This window comes from Aspergillus fischeri, genomic scaffold (assembly GCF_000149645.3).
Source record: "Aspergillus fischeri NRRL 181 1099437636266 genomic scaffold, whole genome shotgun sequence".
NCBI lineage: Eukaryota > Fungi > Ascomycota > Eurotiomycetes > Eurotiales > Aspergillaceae > Aspergillus > Aspergillus fischeri.
In genome coordinates, this window is record NW_001509760.1 from 1,710,495 (window position 1) to 1,727,228 (window position 16,734).

Consider the following 16,734-nt stretch of genomic DNA (forward strand, 5'->3'; position numbering starts at 1 on the left):
ATGCATCAACGCGCGCTCCTTTTCTCTGCTCTTGCTGTAGCCGCCAATGCTCAACAGGTCGGCACACAGAAACCGGAAACCCACCCTCCTCTGACCTGGCAAAAGTGTACTGCTGCTGGCAGTTGCAGTCAGCAGAGCGGCTCCGTTGTGATTGATGCCAACTGGCGCTGGCTGCATTCAACCAAAGATACCACCAACTGCTATACTGGCAACACGGTAGGCATTTCTACCGGCAGCCGTATTCAAGGACGCAGTTTTGCTGACAATGCCAACAGTGGAACACGGAGCTCTGCCCTGACAACGAATCCTGCGCTCAAAACTGTGCTGTAGATGGTGCCGATTACGCGGGCACATACGGTGTCACTACATCTGGATCCGAGCTTAAGCTCAGCTTCGTCACCGGTGCCAATGTTGGCTCGCGCTTGTACCTTATGCAGGATGACGAGACGTATCAGCATTTCAACCTGCTGAACAACGAGTTCACCTTCGATGTTGATGTCTCGAACCTTCCTTGCGGTCTGAACGGTGCTCTGTACTTTGTGGCTATGGATGCCGATGGTGGCATGTCTAAATACCCTAGCAACAAGGCCGGTGCGAAGTACGGAACCGGATACTGTGATTCCCAGTGCCCTCGGGATCTCAAGTTCATCAATGGCATGGTAAGATAAACCCTCACAATGGGAGATCTGATCGACGGTTTCATAGAAGCTGACGATAACACAGGCCAACGTGGAAGGTTGGAAGCCCTCCAGCAACGACAAGAACGCAGGCGTTGGTGGCCACGGATCCTGCTGCCCTGAGATGGATATCTGGGAGGCTAACAGCATTTCCACTGCCGTGACTCCTCATCCCTGTGACGATGTCTCGCAGACCATGTGCAGCGGTGATGCCTGCGGTGGCACTTACTCTGCTACCCGCTATGCAGGCACTTGTGATCCCGATGGCTGTGACTTCAATCCTTTCCGCATGGGCAACGAGTCCTTCTATGGCCCTGGAAAGATCGTTGATACGAAATCCGAGATGACCGTAGTGACTCAGTTCATTACTGCTGACGGCACTGACACTGGTGCTCTTTCCGAAATTAAGCGTCTCTACGTCCAGAACGGTAAGGTGATTGCCAACTCTGTCTCCAACGTTGCCGATGTGTCTGGTAACTCGATTTCCTCGGACTTCTGCACGGCCCAGAAGAAGGCCTTTGGCGATGAGGATATTTTCGCGAAGCACGGCGGCCTCAGCGGCATGGGCAAAGCCCTGTCTGAGATGGTCCTCATCATGAGCATCTGGGACGATCACCATTCTAGCATGATGTGGCTCGACAGCACCTACCCCACTGATGCTGATCCCTCGAAGCCTGGCGTTGCCCGTGGCACCTGCGAGCACGGCGCCGGCGACCCGGAGAAGGTCGAGTCCCAGCACCCTGATGCCTCTGTGACTTTCTCCAACATCAAGTTTGGTCCCATTGGTTCGACCTACAAAGCTTAAGTGATTTGACAGGAAAGTCAAGCTCGAGCGGGAGACACAAATTGTGTCTGCAATGGTTGAGGGCAGGCTCCCTTGAGAAATAGCAGGACGAGGAGTGTTTCCCCCCGGACTTGTATGTAGTCAGATACGCGATTGGCACAGACCCTGCTGAGATTCAGCGCCGGCTTTCACTTGCTGTTTTCTTATCTGTCACTTTCTTCGTGGATTTCTCTTTTGATTCCTGTTTCCAATCGAAGTGTTTTACTTTTTCTTTTGGAAGGAGCTCGAAGTTGACTTCTCCTGTACATATGAAGTTGAATAAACAATTTTGTTGCCTTTCTGCAAGCTCTTGTCCTCGTTCCCGATAACCACAGATGATATCTAGTATTCGTATTCTTGAAGCAAACGTAGGAAGATCTCTTGCATTGCATTTGCTCAATCCAAGTCTCCTTCCCATTGGGAATTATCTTCGGACTTGGAAGACAATAGAGAATTATCAGAATCATAACCCTCTTTTTTGGATCCAAGAAGTGAAGCTCTACTGTGTAGGTAGAGCAAGTGCAGAACTGTACTGGTACAAGCAACCGAAGTCTTCTTGGTATAGACACGACGTCATCCATGCAAAGAGAGATGAAGACACGAACAGGATAAACGCAAGAAAAATATATCAAACTACTCAGGACAGTCGGCCAAACACGACCTGATCGGCCTGTGGCATGAGACAGGACAACTGCTCAACGAGCAATTGTGTCACTGCCTATCGGAGAGCACTTTGATTGATTCTGCATATGACACTCTGAACATGTCCTCCTTCTATATGATAACTAGCAGGAGCTGATTCAGATGATAGATGCTAGGACTGATATTGAGAAACTTTAGCATCAGGGAGATCAGTGCCTATCTGATGCCTGGATATCGCCCCCTGTTTGCCAGCTCTGAGTAGATGATATGGAGTACATCAAGTTGCAGAAGAATAAATCCTTACATCAGGGTGAGCCATTACTCGCATCGATCCTAGGTTTTATTCAAGCTTTTGATGACTGGCTCAAGAGTCAAACTGTATTATGACCTCTAATGCTGCCAGCTGTGTTCATCCCTCAGATGGAAAACTTCCACCCCCAGTAAACCAACCAAGCCTATTCTCGCTGCCAACAAAATGTGTTCTTCAGCGTATCACATCTCTTCAGTATTCAGAACTTTATGAGGAAATCCTCCTCCTTGTTGATCTACCCACCTTGCTCACTTCAGCTCAGAGGGCCTGCCGTATGTGGCATAGGGTTATCCAAGATTCCAGTGCTCTCCAAAGAGCTTTCTTCTTCAAGGCTTACGAAAAGCGGGTTGAACCAGACGAAAGACGTATAAACCCTTCGTTCAGTCACACCTCTGGCGTGGTCTATTCCGCAAAAAGGTCCACAAACGTTCTCGCATACACTTGAGTCGTAAGTGGGAGGTTTATCCTCGAAGAGAAGCCAGTTGGAGACGCATGCTCCTCAAGCAGCCGCCCTCTAACAAGATCACCATTGTTGGATCTATGTTTTTAGATACACAATGCCTTATCCCCTCGCAATTCGCGTTCAAACCTCATAGAGACTGGTGTCGACTTGGAGATCTGTACTCCGGCATCGAGAAGGAGATTATTTTCCCAGCACGTGATCCTTTCGTGTTCTTGTGCATTGTGCATTCACTTCGAGAACTTGATCCGGAACTGAGGCCTCCGTGGTCCACCTTACCTACCTCGAAGCTCCTCATTGATTGTGATGTTGTATTCTTCTATGAGGGCACACCTTTCACGGTATCGCCTTGGATGGATTTTGAAGATTGGCTGTGGTCGTTGGGCAAATTCGGTTTGGAACATACTATCGGCGAGGATCTGATGATAACTGGTACTCTGGCTTCCCAGGGCTACGAGGATCAGTTTCCGAGTACATCGACAATGGCGCCGCCGCGTCTTGTCGCTCTTTTTCTGTGGATTTAGCTTCTCACCGCAGCAGACGGGCGAAAAGTGTCACAGCCCCAGTCGGAGATTCCTTCCTCATGATTAGTTACTGAACTTATAGAAGTCAAAGATGTCTCTGAGCTTAATGACGGAGTTTAGGGCATGGTTGAGAGTACGGAGTAGGAAGGCCAGTGCGCTGTTGGCATATGATATACGTAGGAACCCACAGGCGGAACATTCATCGGCCCGTAACGTACCCATTTTAAATGTCATCTATTCTAGAGCTCCCGAGGAGAAGTAAAGAAAGACCTTGAATTACCTCCTTCCCCCCGTCATGTTTGACACGGTCTGCACCCTCCCGCTCTCAGCGGACCTGTTCTCCCAGGCCCTTCATCCTAAGGAGCCAATTGTCTCCGTTGGGCTGTCTACTGGTCATGTCCAAACTTTTCGGCTTCCATCTGAGGAGAGCGACACCGACGGTGACGGGGCGGAGTCGACTTCCTCGTCGCGCAATGGCAAAGGACACATTGATACGATGTGGAGGACCCGCCGACACAAGGGGAGCTGTCGGTGTTTAGGGTTCGGAGTGGATGGGGAGATGCTGTACTCTGCGGGGACGGATGGGTTGGTCAAGGCCGCAAAGGCGGAGACCGGCGTGGTGGAAAACAAAATTGCGATTCCTCCTGCGAAGGATGGGTGAGTCAATTGGTTTTGCGTTGCAATTACCCTACTCCTCTGTGGATAGTTTAACTCAAGGTGACTTTATGGCAGATCGGTCGATGCTCCGACAATCGTTCATGCGCTCTCTCCTCAGACTCTCCTCCTCGCTACCGACTCTAGCGCACTCCATCTCTACGACCTTCGAATTCCCTTCTCTCCCGTGTCTGCTCGGCCACAGCAGACGCATCATCCACATGACGACTACATTTCGTCTCTTACACCGCTCCCTCCCTCGGATACCAGCACGTCCGGCTTCAGCAAGCAATGGGTGACCACCGGCGGCACTACGTTAGCCGTTACAGACCTCCGCCGCGGTGTCCTGGTGCGCAGCGAAGATCAGGAAGAGGAATTGGTGAGCTCCGTCTACATCGGCGGTTTACGCGCGAGTGGAACGAGCCGGGGTGAGAAGGTGGTTGTGGGAGGTTCCAGCGGCGTCTTGACACTCTGGGAGAAAGGCGCTTGGGATGACCAAGACGAGCGGATCTATGTCCAGCGGGAAGCCGGTGGCGGAGAGTCGCTGGAGACCCTGGCGGTTGTTCCTGACGAGCTCGGAAAGGGCAAGATGATTGCCGTCGGCCTGGGAAGTGGTGGGGTCAAGTTTGTCCGGATGGGTATGAACAAGGTCGTTTCAGAAGTCATGCATGACGAGACTGAAGGCGTCATCGGTTTGGGATTCGACGTTGAAGGACGCATGGTCAGTGGCGGTGGTCAGGTTGTCAAGGTCTGGCACGAGGCCGTCGACTCAGATGGAATGGACGGTGACATGGCTGGCGGGAAACGCATGTTTGGCAGTGATAGTGACGACAGCGACGATGGTGACGACTCGGATGATAGCGATCGTGAGAGTCGCAAGGCAGCTCAGCCTCAGCGAAAGAAGAAGAAGAACAAAGGCAAGGGAGGCCAAGATATCATGGGATTTGCCGACATTGATTGACCTGATTTCCGGATACCCCAAACGGCTTTGAAAAATCAAAAGTGAAATGTAGCATGCATATATCGGTGTTTATGCGAAAGAAAGCTGCAATTACGTGGTTGATGCAACTTCGACGCAACATGTAACTATATCAAGGTATCATAGTATATTATCAATCATACCTAATACCCTCTGTTTTCAACAGAAAACGAAGATACATACTTTATCTATGTTAGGAGACATCTGCATCCACTTCTGCTCCAACCTCCAATAGGAGTAGAGGCATACTATATGTACCTGGATGGAGTTCTACGGGGCGGATGGGAGAAGGGGGATTTCCGACTTGGTAATTTTCTTATCAGAGTGACAATTGAGGGATCCAACATCAGAGTGCCAGAATTGCAGTCGACTCCATTCGGTTTCTTTGCCTTCATTCTGCATTCTGCTGGAATGCCTGTCAAAAAGTGCTTCTGCATCATCGGGATCATCAACTTGTTAACTGCCGAAACTCAACAGCCCGGAAAGAGACCCACGGTAAAAAGCTTCCTTCGCTCCAATCGCTCCATGACGTTGAACGGGATTCGCACTCCCCCGCTGGTGGGGTGTGGGGAGAAGAGGTTATTAACTTATTATTCATGGCTGATCAAGCCCCATTCCCGAACGATTATGGACTAGAGGACCTATACTTATAGCCATGTTGCCCTGGTCTCATCCACTGTTTCATTGATCGGCTGTTTACCGTTTCTTGAAAGTCCCAACTCCCCGCACCAGCCCCGTTGCCGTTCTACAACTCTGATCGCAGCACGAGCCGGCCATACACATTGTCAAGATGGACGCCTTCGAGTATAATGCAAATCCGGGCCGTGTCATCTTCGGCAGCGGTACTATTCAAAAGCTCCCCGATGAAATTGCGCGGCTCAACCTAAAGGCCCCGCTGGTCCTGTCAACACCGCAGCAGGCCGAGCACGCGGAGACGGTTAAGTCGGTTCTCAAGGGCCAAGTAGCTGGCATCTTCTCTGAAGCTACGATGCACACCCCTACCCATATCACAGATAAGGCCGTCGAGTATGCAAGGGCCCACGGAGCGGATTTGGTCGTCTCCATCGGCGGTGGAAGCACCATTGGTCTGGGCAAGGCGATCAGCATCCGGACCGGCCTTCCTCATATCTGCATCCCGACCACATATGCTGGTAGTGAGATGACTCCTATCTTGGGAGAGACGGCGGACGGACTGAAGAAGACTCGCTCGGACCCCAAGATTCTCCCCGGGACGGTCATCTACGACGTCGATCTTACCATGACTCTACCTGCGGCGATGAGTGCCACGAGCGGTGTCAATGCTATTGCCCATGCTGGTTAGTAAAATCGTACTTCTGTGTCTGTGACATTCGAAAGGCTAATGGTTATGATAGTCGAGGCGCTGTATGCCCGCAACACAAATCCCGTCATCAATCTGATGGCTGTCGAAGGTACCCGGGCACTGGCATCTGCCCTTCCAGAGATCGTCGAGAACCCCTCCTCGAAAACTGCTCGCTCGCTGGCTCTGTACGGTGCCTGGCTCTGTGGTACTTGCCTGGGTAGCGTTGGCATGTCTATCCATCATAAACTCTGCCACACGCTCGGTGGCAGCTTCAATCTGCCTCACGCAGAGACGCACACGGCTGTCCTGCCACACGCTATCTCTTACAACGCTCCCAATATCCCCGAGGCTACGAAAAAGCTCGCAGAGGCGCTTCCGGACAGCAACGGCGATGCTATTCACGGCCTAAACGTCTTGCTCGACAAGCTCAAGGTCAAGCGGGGTCTCAAGGAGTTTGGCATGAAGGAGGAGGATATTGACAAGGCCGCAGACATCGCTGTAAGCAATCCGTATTGGAACCCTCGAGACATTGAGCGTACTCCTATCCGGGAGTTGATCCGGAGGGTATGGGCTGGCGAGCCGGCGAGAGCAGATCTCTAGCTAGCAGTCATATATCCTGCTATATTATGAAAATTCAATTGCAAATGTTTAAAAAATGTCACTAATGAGAAAAATGATCTAATCACGTCTGTTATCGTACGATGAAGCCCTCCAAATGCCATTAGTCCCATTGGCTGCGGGTGGATGGCGGGGTGAAGTGGGGGATTTCTCTCGCCCTCACCAAAAAATAAAAATTTCCGCCATCAACAACATCCCACCTTTAAGAACGAATTCCTCCACCTGCCCTTGCCTGGTGGCCTGTAATCAAAATGGCAACCGAAATGCAGGCGGCACCTGTTCTCTCAACGCCAGATTCCCTCATACTCGAGGCCACCGAACCCATCGCCCGCCAGAATGCGACTCGCACGCTGTCGGACGAAGAGCTCTCCATCACCTACGACATCGAGCGCACATTGCAGGAAATTCGCCAGGCACGGTACAAGCGCATCGCCCTGCAGTTCCCGGATGATATGCTTCCGGATGCACCTCGTGTTTTCCAGCTTCTCAGCCGAGGTCTTGCGCGCCGCGACGTCGACAAGACCACCGTCGAAAAGAACGGTAACGGAACGGACGGTGCGGAATCGGAGAAGCTAGCTCGGGATGTCTCTCAACTGAGTGTCGATGATAAGCCGGAGCCGGAGCCCAGATTGTACATATTGGCGGATACATCTTACGGGACCTGCTGTGTCGATGAGGTCGCGGCAGAACATGTCAATGCGGACGTTGTCGTGCATTACGGGCGCTCGTGTTTGTCGCCTACGGCCAGACTACCTGTTATCTATGTCTTCACTCATAAGGAATTACCTATCGAGCCGGTTATCCAGGCGTTCAAAGCGACCTACCCGGATCAGGCCACCAAGATCATACTCGCGGCCGACGTGACCTACTGCGACCATATTCCTGCCGTGTATGCGCGCTTAGTGGAGGAAGGATACACCAACCTCTATGCTACGGAGTTAATCCATTGTCCATCATCTGCCATTCCCAATCGGACGGTGCCGGACTCAGTGCGTGAAAACCCCGAATCGCTGTCGGAATGGCAGCTCTTCCACATCTCCGATCCGCCGACTGCGCTCCTCCTGACGCTCGCATCCCGCGTGGCTGCGATCCACATCTATCCAACCACCGACGCGCCGAGCGACAATGTGAAGCCGCTGCCCGCGTCGACGTCGGCGGCCTTGGGGCGTCGCTACGCTATTCTGACAAGGCTCAGTACCGTACCCATTTTCGGGATCTTGATCAATACGCTCAGTGTGAAGAATTACCTTCATATCGTTGAGCATGTGAAGCAAAAGATCGCAGATGCAGGAAAGAAGAGCTACATGTTTGTTGTAGGCAAGCTGAATGCCGCCAAGGTGGCTAACTTCAGTGAAATCGGTGGCTGGGTGGTGATTGGTTGCTGGGAGAGTTCCCTCGTCGACAGCAAAGATTTCTGGAAACCAGTGATCACCCCGTTTGAGTTGGAGCTTGCTCTCAAGGGTGACCACGAGAGGGTCTGGACTGGAGCTTGGCAGAGTGACTTTCAGAGCATCCTTGACCAGCCTGCCGAAGAAGCACAAACAGCCGACCACGAAGGATCACCAAACGGCGACGACGACATGTCGGAACCCGAGTCTGCACCTCCCGAGTTTGATCTGCGAACCGGCCGGTATGTCTCTCACACACGCCCGATGCGGAATCCTGCACCCCGCGTTTCCGCTCAGGGTGATGATGCAGTCTCTGCTGCTGGTGGACCGGCCGCTGCCCGAGCCCTAGCCAGACGAGCTAAAGGCGAGTTGGCCATGATCGGCGGGGCCGTCTCTCCAGGGGCAGAATTTCTACGGTCGCAACGGACTTGGAAGGGGCTGGGAAGCGACTTCGATATCCAGTACGACGAAGAGGATCCTAGCGATAGCACTTTGGTTGTCGAAGGGCGCAAGGGCATTGCAAGGGGATATACGGTGGGCGATTCAATAGAAAAACACTAGTCTAGGGCGCAAATCAAGCTCTATAGATACCCTGGAGGAGGCTGAACGAAGTCCGTTACCAAAAAACTTGTTTTGACACATCAGTAGATCCAACTCCTATGAGTTAGCTAGAGTATAATCGGCCAATAATTGTGAAAAGAATTGATAATTGATTGGCAAAACATTTTATCCCTCAGAAGCAAAGAAAAGTGTCTCGCGCGACACACATGGCGACCTATCACATGATGGACAAAAGCAGATCCCAGGCGTTGTTGGGTTTGATCCCAACACGATCTATCGACCTTACTGAGTTGGCAAAGCAACAACACCCAGCCAGCTGGTGGTGTTATCATCATCATCCCCTTTATTAGATACCTCTTTTTCCTTTCAGTCCTTGCCCTTAGATGGCTTCCGCATGGTGTCCATCTTTGGAGTGCACTCCTTGCCTTGTGCATCTTAACCCGTCTTCTCTTCCCTTATGATGTGCGACGCCCGCATTCTCCGCTTCGATACCGGCCTCGCGTCACTTTGATCCTCAGCAGCAGCGTGCCAGAGGGGGGAGAAAAAGAAGAGAAAAGAATCCGCTGCCATGTCTCTCCTATGTGAATCTCCGGTCCAAAGACCGGAGGTGAAAAGTCGCGATTTAGATGAGATGGAGGAGGATACAGGTTCGGTTTTCTCAGAGTCCGCATCGGAGCAATCTATCCCCCCGACTCAGCGGTCTCTATCGATGTTTGAACGAGTCATCACCACCCACGCGCCTATCCTTGAATCTCTTCTACTCCAGACTTCCACCGATGCCATCCTCAAGCTCTTTCATACCTCACGCTACCTTCGATCCTTCCTCCAAAATTACCCAACAGCATGGAAGTACCTCTCGTTCCGCTTGTTCTACCCTTCCGGCAGTCAGTTCCCGCTCCGGATTGTATTCCCTGGAGGAACCGAGTCGGTGATGCCACGCCAATCGCGGTCATATGCTCTCGATCAACTGTTGATGAACGTGGTGGTTCCGTTCAGCCCTTGTCTGAAGAGTCTGGAGCTGGACAATACCGCGGTCTCAGGGCAGATCCTAATATCTACTGTTTTGCATTCGCGGCGAGAAACGCTGGAGCACCTTTCTGTTCGGGGCTGCAAGAATGTCTCGCTCAAGTACCACATTATCCCCTATCTGACCATGTTCGGGCTCCAGTACGACGTGGACATGGAAAGGAACATCGGCAGCTCCTCGTCGACGAAATGTCTTGCGCTCAAAAGTCTCTACACATACCGATGCCGGCATCATAGACGCAGGCCTTATCTCCCATCTTCTCTCTTACGGAAGGATTCTGACTCCGAGCCTACGCATGAATTGGTGAACCTCTGTCACAAATTGGGGATCTGGACTGACACTGCGTGGTGCTCTACTCCTGCCGGAAGATGCTTCCGGAGAAGGAGCTATGTTTCGATGAGGGTTCCTCAGGGCTCTGCTGAAGTATGGGTGGTTTTTGACCGACTGTGGAGGTCTAAGAATTGGATTGGCCCAGTGGAACAGGGCGGTCGGCCAAGTCAGAGAGATGGGAAGTTGTGGGAACACAACGAAACGGGCTGCAATGGCGAGCCACTCGGCACTGGGGAAGGACAGGGACTGGGCGAAGGCAAGATGACGCCTGCCCATTTGCGTTCGAGTCATACTCGTTTCGTCGACAAAATCCGCTGCGATAATTGCTTTGAGGAGATTTCGGAGAGATGCGAACAATGCAGTATCTTGATGCACTGCGTCGGGTGTCGAAAGACCCTATGTGCGAGCTGCGCGTTTGATCGACCCTATCTCCACAGCCGCAGCAGTTCGTCAACTCCAGAGGATGCCGCGAAAAGCTTCTGGTGGGCACCTGGTGCTGTTGTGTCCCCGTGCCTCATGCAGGATCCTCTCCGAAACTCAACGGACAACGTCTCTGTCAATCCCAATGACCCAGTACCTTATCCGAACCTAAAATTTCATTGGTGTTGTACCGAGCCCATATTTTCCGGAGGCGGCGGCATCAGCATCGGCACCCCAAACCGGGATGTGGACCAGGTGCGAGCAGCTCCTTTACCCCGTGGTCAAGGCTGGGAGGACTTGGAATACTCGGCCAACGAGTGGAGCAAGACCTTTCCCAAGTATGCTTACGGTGACCCCCGTAAACCGGACTACTCCCTTGAGACAGGCCATATCGCCATGATGAAATGGCTACTGGGACCGCCTGACCGCCAGCCTACAGCATGTCCTCGGAATCTGTGCCAAGAATGTTACGACGCTCCTCAGTGGAAGGTTCATTGTAAGAGTTGTTCGAAGCCATTATGCATTGAACACGACCTGCGGGGTCTCCGTCTTCGCATCTGCGGTTATCGGGATTTGGCTTTAGAGAAGATGGCTATTCAAAACCCATCCGGGCTGAGGTCCGATCAGGTCAACAGCGAATTCATGCGAGACCTCGGCATTCCACAGCCTGGGCTTGCAGGTTCCACACCCGAAATCGAGCTGCCCTACCGAATCCTGCGCGTCTTCGATTCCACGACTAGCAGTTTCACCGAAGATAACGGGGATGGGGGTGCCATTGCTGATATGGGCCATCCCGGGCTGCTGAGTTCTGGAATATCTTCCAGGCCTGTAGCGCCTGTCCACCACCGCTCAAGGAGTTTCTCGGTCAGTAATTCAAACCGCTCACGGTCCTCGTCGCCCTCGTCCTTCTTCTGCGAGTCGCCGTTCGATTCCCCCAAATGGCAAGGCTGCCAGTCCTTCTTTTGTCCGCAAATTCGCGCGGTCGGTGACCAGCGCCAGAGATGCTCTAGTATCCTGCGGGAGTGCACGGCCTGCTCGGTCTACGTCTGCCAGGATTGCATCAATGTGAATCCACCTTGCAACTGTTCCTTTTGCCAAGTGCACTACCACTGCCCGAATTGCATGAAGCTCCGTGAGCGGGACGGGACATGTCGCCGGACGGCAGAAGAAAAGGCGCGACGGGAGCAGAAGTGGAAGCAGGACATGCAGGCCCTGGAAGCGATTCTGGAGTTCAAGCTGGCGGACGAGGTTGTGGAATTTGCGGGACAATTCTTCGACCTGATTGAGGCCATGTCAGATGTGGAAGTACATGAGGTGGAGGATGTTCAGCAGAACGATGCATCAGATTCGATCTTCGCATTCGATCAGAGTCCTCTCGGAGCGGAATTCCTGGCGGACGATGCATTGACTGACAATTCCGAGTGAGATTCTCGAACGCATTGTCTTCGGTATCAGTAATGTGTGTTTAGCGATATGTTCAACAGCGTCGGACTTTGCGCGGGAAGCAAAGCACTCATGTGATGGGAGTTAGGCGTGACAACTGCTCTATTCGCATTATTGTTATGGAGCTAGCGTATGTTATGGCATATTGGTCATTGTTCCGGGTCGTTTACTAGGAAGAGCGTATTTGTTATTCCGTGTATGTGCCTTGTTAGGAGTCCGGTTACTAGCTACAGGGAATTATCAGGACAAGCAATAAATGTCAAACTACATAGCCCATCTCGCAATTGCCACTATTTGGCAGGTTTAGAGTCGAAGATTCGATTGCTGATACTATATAGTCTCGACCCTTAAGCTTTCAAGCTCTCAAGCATGAGAGAAGGTCTCCACAAGGACAGAGCTGCGGAACGGCCCCGCCAACCGCCGGGACCGACAGAAGGTACTCGAATTGTATCCAAAAGTGCAGCTCGATCTTCTCACTTTCAACAGCCGACAATCTATCTTGCCTACCTAATCTATGTTCTCTTAGGACCAGGTCGGTTGCCAGTCACTGTCAGAGGTAAGCCTCCAAGCTAAGTGCTACTACGGAGTAACCCCGCGCAAACAACCGCTAACCCCACACCTTGCATTCTCCAGCCCCAAGCCTCATCGATCAACATTCAACAGCTTCACCCACCTAAACCCACGAAATATAAAAATGTCATCCACAGATCTCGAACAAGACCCCACACCCAAGGACATCGCCGAACGCGAACTTGAAGAAAAAGAGCGCAAGGCCAAGGAAGACGCAGAGCAGGCGCAGCTGCCCTACAAATGGACACAGACGATCCACGACGTGGACGTGACGATCCCCGTACCTGCGAACATCAAGGGCCGGGATCTGGACGTTGTGTTGACAAAGACGAAGATCAAGGTCGCGATTAAGGGGCAGGAGGCGTTGATTGAGGTGAGCACGGCACTGGTCCTTCGGGGTCCTGATGGATGTAAGATAAAGTGTGAGGGAAAGAGGACTAACATGACGGGAGCAGGGCGACCTTCCGCATCCTATTATCGTGGATGAATCGTCCTGGACGCTGGAGACGACGTCTCAGCCTCCTGGAAAGGAGGTCTCGGTTCATCTGGACAAGGTCAATAAGATGGAATGGTGGGCTCATGTTGTGACAACAGCGCCGAAGATTGATGTGAGCAAAATCACGCCGGAGAACTCGAGTTTAAGTGATTTGGATGGCGAGACGAGGGCCATGGTCGAGAAGATGATGTACGATCAGCGGCAGAAGGAGATGGGCGGGATGACTAGCGACGAGCAGCGGAAGATGGACATTCTGAAGAAGTTCCAGGCTGAACATCCAGGTATGTCTTCGTCGAGACTCGGCATGGTTTACGGGCTAATGTCTTGCAGAGATGGACTTTTCGAATGCAAAGATTGGTTAAGGTGGTGCGGGTCTACTGCTTGTTGACTGTATGATTTAACGATATCAGTGTACTTGAGGTACTTGAGATCAACAGGAACTCTTATGGGGCCTCTATATGATTATTATCTTATTATCCTTACCCACCTGTCTGAGTAGAGGACTTGATCCAAGACTCACTATTTCCATAAAGAACTGCTTTTACCATTTCGGGTAAGGCCTCCACAAGCGAATGCGAGAGTTGCCATTCTGGGATTAGTGCCACATCTATATGACGGTCTCCTCGTATCCCCATCAGCCTCGCATCATCTTCCAGTGACCTCCGACGGACAGTCATCAGAAAATAGGCTGAGTACGATGTAGATCAGCTCAGAGTTTCAGCCTGACTCGTGAGCTGGACCAATCCCGCCGTGTGAAAGCAGACGACCAGGCTAGCAAGGCGCAGCCAATCGAGCCCGATAGGCATCTGCTCTTCAGAGTCGTTATTTCTATCCATCTGAACAACCCGTCAAAGCTATATTTGAAGCGCATTTGGAGGCTCGGTCCAGAGAATACAGCAGATATCTTCTGAAGATACAATGCTGCCTTCTCCAGAAACATCGGTCTCTCCCGAGGCCGCCGAGAAAACCCGGTCAAAGACCAATCCCAAACATTCCGGGCCGTCAGGGCCTCTGCAAGGCCAGAAGAGTCTATTTCGAGTCCCCATGTACCGGGCGGCCGGTACTGGACAATCAAACAGCGAAAGATCCACTGAGCGTGTGTACCATGCGCGGCGGCCGCACCGCAAGTCCCGCTCCGGCTGTCTAACTTGCAAGAGAAGACGAGTCAAAGTACGTTACCTTCCTGTTTCGTTTTGGCCTGGTACTATGGAGTATGCTGATGGTTCCAGTGCGATGAGACCCAACCTCACTGCCTGCGATGCAAGAAGCATGGCGTTACATGTGTATACACCAGCCCGGAGTGCTCAACCAACGAAAGGGGCGTTGTTTCTGTATTCATTGAGAAAAATCCTGAGTTGGTATCGCCAAGCTCTAGCCAGTATTCAATGTATCTCCGTGAAGTGGCAGAGAAAATGGACGATTTGCTGCAGCTAAGCTCAAAGAAGGGACATTTATCCGATGCCGTTCGCGCTCTGCATCATTTCCATCACGCCACCACTCCTACCATTGCCAATCAGCGCACACAGATACTCTTGAGAAATCAATTGATGCAATTAGCCTTCAACGTTAGTCGCCCTGCATCTGAGCACTGGTGAATACAGCTAACAGACTCAGACACCCCTTCTCATGCACACCATCATAGCGGTGGCAACCTCCCATCTTCGTTATGTTGTGCCTGACAATACCGCTTACAAAATGGCCGAAGCGTACCACTGGCAGCAGGCAATCAGCCAGTATTCCAAGGAGCTCGGCTGCGCAGTCGGTCCTCATAACATGGACGCTCTCTTCTCCACATGTCTCCTCATGACCGTCCACGCCTTCCAACTGGAGGAATACAACCCCCGCAAGTCCTTTGTCTTCTCCGACGATCCACAAGCCCTGAGTTGGCTCACTTTACAGGGCGGCCTGCGCCACCTCCTGGGGCTTACCAAACCCTGGCTGTGCATCAGCATGTGGTGGGAGGTCTTCATGGCGTCTCGACATGAGAATCAAGCTTTCGAGGATCCCCCGCCCGGACGGGAGGGTCTGCACCCGGAGCTGGCTGATATCTGCGGTATCGACGACACAACCACAGAAGAGAGTAATCCGTACCTGGCGCCGCTGCGGATGCTCACGCTGCTACTGCCGGCCGAACGGTCCATCAAGAGTTTCTCCAAGTATACGACCTTCATGGGCCGGTTGTTGCCGAGCTTCTGGGCGCAACTAGCGAAGAAAGACCCGCCGGCGTTGATCATTCTCAGCTGGTGGTTGGCGATGCTGGACTCTTGTCGGTGCTGGTGGGCCGAGACCCGGGTGCGTTCCGAGTGCGCGGCTATCTGCATGTATCTCGAGGACAGCGAGGATCCACGCATCTTGCGGCTGTTGGAGTTTCCGGCGGAGGTTTGTGGGTATCTGCTCAGGCACGTTCAGGAACGTGCTGAGATAGAGGTACCCTTAATTATGCCATATGAGCCTGTCGGCTGGTAGGATGATATCTAAACCAATGTTCATTCATAGATAACTCGTCATTATTATAGATGTATGTGCAATATTCAAGTCAGTATCAATACTCCGTCCAATTGCGCCAGCCACCCAATCCTGCATGCATAGCATGAGTGTGGCTTAATCACGTTTCCAAAGAGCAAAGGAACGCAATGCTTCCGTCCGACCATCGAGGCCAACCATTAATTACTGTAAAGTGCCGAAGAAACAACTATAAGCCACCAGCAAAGAAACAAACGCCAAATCATTACCGCAACATCATTACTCATTAATCACCTACTCTCCCACGAGAAGCGCCGCTGGCTCTCGAAACTCACCCGGCCATGCCCCGCAAGATCCCGCGGCAAACACTCCCGCCGCAACACCGGCCTAGGCTGCGCAATATGCGCCATAGGCGGCGGCGGAGGGAGCGGCGGGGGATTCAACGAGGAGATGGACATGGACCTTGACGGGGCAGGCGACATGCGCGGCGAATACGGCGGCGGGGGCGTCTCCCTCGTGGCCGTCGAGGTGTTGCCGTAGCTGCTTGGGAAGGAAATCGCCGAGGAGACGTCCGACGTGAGCTCGTCGCCGTCTGTGCTGGCAAAGTCGCGCGGGTTCTTCTCGTCATGCAGCGAGGCGATGGAGCATGACGAGGAGACGGGCGGATCGCGCATGTGCGCCTCCAGCGTCTTTTCTTGGATGCTGCTCATCGGCCGGGGGGTGTACCGTGGCAGCGGGACGGGTGGGGTGTACCCATCCTCATCGAAGGTCATGTAGACCGGCCCTTCATCGGGATGATGGTGAGAGGTAAAGTTGCTGTCATTGTGATAGTGATGATGGTGATGGGTTTCGGCCATTGCTCGGCTTGGAGCCCGGGCTGATGGTGCGCGCGGGGGACTCTTCGGGGCGAAGCAGCCGCACAGCCCGCTGAGAAATGACATGACTGAACCTTTTGGACGACGAGGGCTTAAGGAAGTCCCTGGTGATATGGAAAAATATAGAAAGTCTACTTTATCATACGTGTATAT

At 52.5% G+C, this 16,734-nt stretch overlaps 8 protein-coding genes across 8 annotated transcripts; 7 read left to right on the forward strand and 1 right to left on the reverse strand.

The window, feature by feature from the left end:
* Positions 1 to 1,482, forward strand: NFIA_052720 (glycoside hydrolase family 7 protein; the record flags this gene model as incomplete). Its single annotated transcript, XM_001257822.1, has 3 exons — positions 1 to 216; positions 276 to 659; positions 724 to 1,482. The coding sequence occupies 3 exons, from the start codon at positions 1 to 3 to the stop codon at positions 1,480 to 1,482; spliced, it is 1,359 nt and encodes a 452-aa protein (XP_001257823.1).
* A 2,249-nt stretch (positions 1,483 to 3,731) lies between these two features.
* Positions 3,732 to 5,051, forward strand: NFIA_052730 (WD40 repeat domain-containing protein; the record flags this gene model as incomplete). Its single annotated transcript, XM_001257823.1, has 2 exons — positions 3,732 to 4,093; positions 4,169 to 5,051. The coding sequence occupies 2 exons, from the start codon at positions 3,732 to 3,734 to the stop codon at positions 5,049 to 5,051; spliced, it is 1,245 nt and encodes a 414-aa protein (XP_001257824.1).
* Positions 5,052 to 5,859: 808 nt separating this feature from the next.
* On the forward strand, positions 5,860 to 6,990 carry NFIA_052740 (maleylacetate reductase; the record flags this gene model as incomplete). The annotated part of the gene is made up of 2 exons (XM_001257824.1): positions 5,860 to 6,385; positions 6,443 to 6,990. 2 exons carry the CDS (start codon positions 5,860 to 5,862, stop codon positions 6,988 to 6,990), a joined length of 1,074 nt encoding a protein of 357 aa, XP_001257825.1.
* Positions 6,991 to 7,259: 269 nt separating this feature from the next.
* Positions 7,260 to 8,957, forward strand: NFIA_052750 (2-(3-amino-3-carboxypropyl)histidine synthase subunit 1/2; the record flags this gene model as incomplete). The annotated part of the gene is made up of 1 exon (XM_001257825.1): positions 7,260 to 8,957. One exon carries the CDS (start codon positions 7,260 to 7,262, stop codon positions 8,955 to 8,957), a length of 1,698 nt encoding a protein of 565 aa, XP_001257826.1.
* A 568-nt stretch (positions 8,958 to 9,525) lies between these two features.
* Positions 9,526 to 12,159, forward strand: NFIA_052760 (uncharacterized protein; the record flags this gene model as incomplete). The annotated part of the gene is made up of 1 exon (XM_001257826.1): positions 9,526 to 12,159. One exon carries the CDS (start codon positions 9,526 to 9,528, stop codon positions 12,157 to 12,159), a length of 2,634 nt encoding a protein of 877 aa, XP_001257827.1.
* Positions 12,160 to 12,871: 712 nt separating this feature from the next.
* NFIA_052770 (NudC domain-containing protein) lies at positions 12,872 to 13,605 on the forward strand (the record flags this gene model as incomplete). The annotated part of the gene is made up of 3 exons (XM_001257827.1): positions 12,872 to 13,120; positions 13,203 to 13,524; positions 13,574 to 13,605. The coding sequence occupies 3 exons, from the start codon at positions 12,872 to 12,874 to the stop codon at positions 13,603 to 13,605; spliced, it is 603 nt and encodes a 200-aa protein (XP_001257828.1).
* A 556-nt stretch (positions 13,606 to 14,161) lies between these two features.
* NFIA_052780 (uncharacterized protein) lies at positions 14,162 to 15,709 on the forward strand (the record flags this gene model as incomplete). The annotated part of the gene is made up of 2 exons (XM_001257828.1): positions 14,162 to 14,413; positions 14,852 to 15,709. The coding sequence occupies 2 exons, from the start codon at positions 14,162 to 14,164 to the stop codon at positions 15,707 to 15,709; spliced, it is 1,110 nt and encodes a 369-aa protein (XP_001257829.1).
* A 287-nt stretch (positions 15,710 to 15,996) lies between these two features.
* NFIA_052790 (uncharacterized protein) lies at positions 15,997 to 16,647 on the reverse strand (the record flags this gene model as incomplete). The annotated part of the gene is made up of 1 exon (XM_001257829.1): positions 15,997 to 16,647. The coding sequence occupies one exon, from the start codon at positions 16,645 to 16,647 to the stop codon at positions 15,997 to 15,999; it is 651 nt and encodes a 216-aa protein (XP_001257830.1).
* Positions 16,648 to 16,734: the final 87 nt, after the last annotated feature.